This window comes from Acanthochromis polyacanthus, chromosome 18 (genome assembly GCF_021347895.1).
Source record: "Acanthochromis polyacanthus isolate Apoly-LR-REF ecotype Palm Island chromosome 18, KAUST_Apoly_ChrSc, whole genome shotgun sequence".
Taxonomy (NCBI): Eukaryota; Metazoa; Chordata; class Actinopteri; family Pomacentridae; genus Acanthochromis; species Acanthochromis polyacanthus.
The window spans coordinates 32489100-32495099 of record NC_067130.1 but is presented as its reverse complement, the minus strand read 5'-3'; the positions used below and the strand labels follow the sequence as shown (position 1 = coordinate 32495099).

Below are 6000 nucleotides of genomic sequence, written 5' to 3'. Positions count from 1 at the left end.
AGATTTTCTTTACGCTCACATATATTGTACCATGGTCAAAACAAATGTGGAACATTTCAGGACTTCAGGAGTTTATAAAATCACATACTGAGCATTGTATTCATACACGGTGACCTGATGTAAACCTCAGCATAACCCTAGTCTGAACACATGTGAAACACATGAACAGTAATGTAGGGCTTTTATTCAAATAAATATCATTCATAGCAAATATTTCAAGAAAACTTTAAGTAAAACATGTTTTCAGTGACTGTTGGCTGCTCTTAATGGTTTTAATATATATTTATGACATATTTCTTTTTTTAGAAACTGTCTTTCCAAGTTGCTATCCTGTTTTGCTGTTTACTATTGCATTGTTTTGTATTGTTTTAAAAGGAGTTTTATCCATGTCTTGGTGTTTTGATGCCTGTCTGATAACATGTGCAGCACTCAGGTCATTTCAAACCTTCTGCATGAATAAATTTGGTTCAGAATTTAGGTCTTTCCTTAATTGATGTAATCTTTGATTGAAGATGTTCATAAAATTGAATTGTTTTATTTTTTACAAGTGAAGATTTTTTAATTGTAAAATACGAAAATTTACAACTAAACAAATATGTGGATAATTATAGAGGCCTGAAGTTCACCACATTTACAGCAAATCAAAGCTTCATCTCATTTTGTGCAGCTCAAGTCATCAGTAAAAATCATCAGATTTATGTCTTGATGGAGATGAACGAAAAGAAAACACAACCATGTTTGCAAGACAAACACACAAAACCAAACACTTTTAAATAGTATTTTTGTATCCATTAAAGTGTAATAAATTTTGGGCTTGAATGCATAGAACATGAAATAAAGGATCAGTCTCAAAACTGAAGTTACCAAACAGGCTTTAGCTTTATTAGAGGAGAAAAAAATGAAAATTTCTTACAATTACAGAGTTTCATAAATCAACAGTTTCTGACAATTTTCTTCTACTTCACTAAAAATAACTTTGAAAATCAAGAATCAGGGTTCAGAGTGGCATACACCCACCTTTTTCTTCACTCTATATTTAATCTGCTATTAATTAACAATGACTCCAAATGCTAAATAAAATCTACTTTGTTCATTAACTAAGAGGCAGTGTAAGAGCTCATTACAACAATTCAGCTAAACTGTATTTAAAATTAAGTCTTTAAAGCATCAACTCTTTATTTGCAAATCATCAAAAATAATTGTGCATAAATTATGTATGACAGATATTATTGATTATTGATTGATAACAATGATATTTTTGTCTAAACCCACTGTGATTAAACCAAAGTAGTGAGGACTGTTTACATCAGATTGAGGCCACATAATGGAGTCAGATGGAGGATCATCTGTCCTAGTCATCTTCGTCTGATGCAGACAGGATGGCCTGAAACTCCACTATTTTTCCCCGCAGTTCAGCCATGAAGGGTAAGTTCTGAACCAGCGGTTCTTCTGTGTCTGTGTTTGGACTGTGCTGCAGAATCTTCTCAGCCTTTTCGAACATTTCATCGCTGTAGTACGATCCCCCGTTTGCTGCCACCATATCATCAATCTTGTTGATCAGCTCGACCACTTGAGTTCTGTCCTTGTTGTTGTTGTCAAAGACATGAAACCTGTTGCCGCACCTCTTCACCAGCTCTCTGAGTTTCACATGGCCAGTTTGCAGATAGCCCTGTATGGTTGTGTTCCCCTGACTCAGCTTGTCTCCATGAGTGAACAGGACGATCATGTAGTTTGATGCCTCTGGTCCAAACATCTTCTCCAGGGCCTGCACACAGTTTTCTTCTTCTTTGGTGAACCTGCCGATCTGAAGGACCAGCAGGAAGATGTGAGGGCCTGGAGACGACATATGGATGCATTTTGCAATCTCTTTATTTATGCTCTCTGCATTTTTAGACGTATCCAGAATACCAGGGGTGTCGACCACATGGATCGTTCTGGAGCATTCAACTCTTTCTCTCTCACAGGTCTCTGTCACTGACTCTGAACTCACATTAGACTTAAAAACTTCTTTATTTTTGCCCAAGATGGTGTTACCAACGGCACTCTTCCCAACACCAGTTTTCCCAATCATCACAATCCTCAGAGAATCACCTGCAGAAAGACATATATTCTGTTTATTCCTGGTGAATTTCTTGGAATAAAATATTCTAAAATTCCCTTTACGTCATGTGTGAAAATTCCTAATGCTGACTGCTGTATAAGGAGAGAAGATAAAGAGTCTACTTAAAAGATCCAGACTCACCATCAGGGATGGAGGGGTTGTTGCCCATCTCTGCTCTTGATTTTTGGAGAATGAACAGAAACACAGCTGTCCAGTTTTGGCATGAAGCAGTTTTCAGAGCTCCACCCACAGGGAGGATTCAGTCTATCAGACTATTTCAGTAAGAGTCTGTCTGATCAAAGCTGATTCAGAGACTCTAGGTGAAGCTGCAGTTTGTCCGTCTTTAAGAATCTGACAAGAAGAGTTCTACTGAGCCTCCAAGTAAGTGACTCTTGTTTACTTAGTTTTTTTAGGCTTTACCAAGACCCCTCACATTTATACATCTTAAAACTTCTATAAAGATGACAGATTATGTTTAATATTGAAAAATCACAAATTAAAATTCTTCTTTAAATCTTTTATTGGAACTTTTTTAGTCTTGGCTTCAGGACCCCATGAGAAGTTACTCAGCAAAAGATTATTCACAAAGTACTTTTTGATATTTAACTGCAAAATTTACATCTTGGAGCAAATTTGTTATGCAGTTTTGTGGATTTTATTTTATAATTATCACTACTTTTCATGTCTTCTGCAAATATATAAATGATGTACAGTATCAGTCAAAAGTTTGGACACACGTTCTCATTCAGTGCTTTATATTTAATTATTTTCTACATTGTAAAATAATACTAAGGACATCAAAACTATAAAATAAAACATATGGAATTGTGTTGTAAACAAAAAGGTTTTAACATTCAATATATATTAAGATGTATATAAAGATGAAAAATGTTCATATTTTGGGAAAAAGTATTAACTCAGTTATTTCTAGAGAACACTTTTGAAGCTTAGAAGTCTGTTGAACTTGAATTAGACTATCTTGCGATCATTATTTTTATTATCAATTATTTGTATTTTAAGGGACAACTTGTCAGACCAACTCTGTCAGTTATTTAAAAAATTAGATGAAAATATTTATTTCATATTTTGATAAATAAATTCATATTAAAAATATTCTAGATGTTCTGTTTTGTATTATTGTGACATTCAGCTACATTCATACATTGACTATTACACTGTTCTTGATTAACTCAGCAATTATTAATGGTAAATGTGTATATATTCTCCATGATGCTAAATGCATGAACCGCTTATCCCAAAGTCACTTAATTAAGCTAAATAGGTGAAGCATTTATATTCATTCATTAATAAAATTTGCTCTTGCTTTACCCATTCAATTAAGAAATGGGCCTGTCCTCTGCTTTCTAACTTCTAATTATTAGGTTATATTAATGTTGTATTTTTCATGATACATTAGACAATGTTTTGGTTTTGGTTTTAACAAGAATCAAGTGTCACAGCATACACTATTTCCTTTGGGCACACACAGATGTGGTCTACGACACTAAAATATCTAGAAACAACCCATGAAAAGGTCACAGTCTTGTCAAAAAGATTGCAAAATATTCTCTGAATGTTCCCCTGATACTGCCAACGTAGAAGTTTCAGAGTAGGCGTCTGTTGATGCTTATTTAACCATGACCAGATTGAGATCTGTGCAGCAGGAAGTAAAGAACAGAAACAGATCACTGGTTGGTGAAACAGCTATCACATTTTCTGGAATACTAATAGTTATATAACATTATCATTTTTTGTTTCAACAGAACATCCTGACATGTTCACCATCGCTGTGCTTGGGAAGAACCCTGACTTCAACAAAACAATTCAACATCTAATCCTCAGTAATGACAACACTTCTGATAAAACACTGAATGACTTTGTTGTTCTAGAGAACAACTCATTCAGAATCATCAGTACTCATGATGTCTTTGATGAGAAATGTCCGTATCCGGACCAGAAGATGACTGACTTCATGGCACATTGTTCTTCTGGTGTTAATCTGTTTATACTTGCAGTAGATTCAGAAAATGCTCAGGAAGATAATGTTGTTTCTCAAATCCTTAAACTTCAAGAAATCTTTGGAGCAAATGTCACAGAACACTTAGCTGTTGTGTTCAAAAACTATAGCAGCTACATGTCACTCACTCAGCTGAAGGAAATGTTCCACATTGAACTGGGAACACTCAGTGAACATCTGGTTGATGACTGTAGGAAGTGGTGTTCTAGCCATCCAGAATTCAAGTACGACTACAGAAACTACAGTGAAGAAGTTGTAAAAAGAAGGAGGAACGATTTGGAAAGGACAAGGTAAAAACTTAATTTTTTAAAGTTAGTTCTTACAGTGTTTATTATTTCTGTTCTGTTATGTTCAGTTTCTGTGGATGGTAAGTCCCATGAAATGAAGCTTGTGTTCGTCTGTGTGTTTTCTCATAGCTGCTTTCTTTGGACTTGTCAGAAAAGGATCTAATTTTTCATTCTTGTGTTTCTGAAACAATTTATGGGACAATGGCCACTGATAACCAAAGCAACAACAACATTAATTAAGGGGTGTGTTGTGATTTGTTAATGAAGAACAAATGTCTTTGAGTTCATCAGATCTGTTAGGTCACACATTTTAAATAGTTCAGTAGATGCTTAAGTTGACCACAAGCACTGATCCAGAAATGAGGGGCTTCAGACTGAAAATGTACTTTCTACAACATGGAGCAACATGGACAGATTTCTTAAAGGGCTGAATTTTTAGATTATTGGACCTCATTATTTACTTTTCCTAATATTAGGTAAATGTGTTCTATCTACTAATATATTGGCTTTATCATCACACACAGCGATTGTCAGTCTTATGAGAGAACAAACATTTCTGGAGTATTTTTGTCACAAAAACAATACAGTCAATAAGCAATACAGCAATAGATAACAGGTTTTTTTTTACTGCATAATAAAACTGTGTAATCAGTGGCGTGCACAGATAGAGATGAGGTAGTGCTAGAGCACCTTCCCCTTGCCCTTAGTATCAAGCAAGTGCCCTCCCCATCTCAACTTTCCTTTTTTTAAAAATTGAAACATAAAACACACACACACACACACGCCCCATGCCGTGCCGCGACACGCCCCATCCTATTTCGTAACGTGAACACGAGGAGCGGACACCACGCGTGGCAGCAGCATAGACTGTATCAGTGTTTGTCAAATAGTGAGGCATGTTTCGGGGGCCGCGAGTGACTGGGAGGAAAAGGTCCGTCTACGCGGAACTAAGTAGCTGAACTGTTGTTTTAACGTCTGTTCTTCGCGGCACACAAACTGCGCTGGCCGTTGTGCGCTACGGGCTCATGAAAACGTGAGAACGCATCGTTGACATAGATCGTTAATGTGCAATCAGAACACCGGCGTACTTGATCACGTCCCCACCTCGGCTCATCTACTCCCATTATTTTTCCAGGGGTGTCAAACACGCAGTCCGACTTTGCAAAGGGTAAAACATTACAGAGAATTAAAGAGAAGGCATTCCATTTGTAAAACTGTAAATTTTAAATCATTTCTAGAACTTGACAAGTTGTTTTCAACATAAAGTGAAATAGTAGATTGTTCAGCTCCAGATAGCTGTGACTGAATGTTTTGTGTCTTTGTAGACACTCTGATCTGTCAGTTGTAACGTGTAAATGATAAACTGAGGATTAATACTGTTGAAATTGAGGTGTTTCTTAAGAAATTTCAATGTGTTTACAATGTTTAGTGAAAAGATGATTCATTAAGTATGAACATTTTCAGAATGTATTTTTTTCAACTAAAACAAAGGGAGAAAGTTGGAGTTGTGGTGATTTATTGGTTATTGTGCTGTTTTTACTGCTGGGGCCCACTCGAGATCAAACTGAAAAATTGGGCTTTCTGTGGCCCCTGAA

At 36.0% G+C, this 6000-nt stretch overlaps 1 protein-coding gene across 1 annotated transcript; it reads right to left on the bottom strand.

Annotated features, from left to right (window-relative positions):
* Positions 1-1351: 1351 nt before the first annotated feature.
* On the bottom strand, positions 1352-2270 carry LOC127530961 (GTPase IMAP family member 7-like). The gene is made up of 2 exons (XM_051938967.1): positions 2243-2270; positions 1352-2091 (listed from the first exon to the last, which is right to left on the bottom strand). The coding sequence occupies exons 1-2, from the start codon at positions 2268-2270 to the stop codon at positions 1352-1354; spliced, it is 768 nt and encodes a 255-aa protein (XP_051794927.1).
* Between the last annotated feature and the right edge of the window lie 3730 nt (positions 2271-6000).

Coding starts and splice junctions, on each gene's coding strand:
- LOC127530961 (XM_051938967.1), bottom strand. CDS start 2,270: ATGGGCAACAACCCCTCCATCCCTGATG. Junction 2,092..2,242: donor CAACCCCTCCATCCCTGATG/GTGAGTCTGGAT, acceptor GTCTTTCTGCAG/GTGATTCTCTGAGGATTGTG.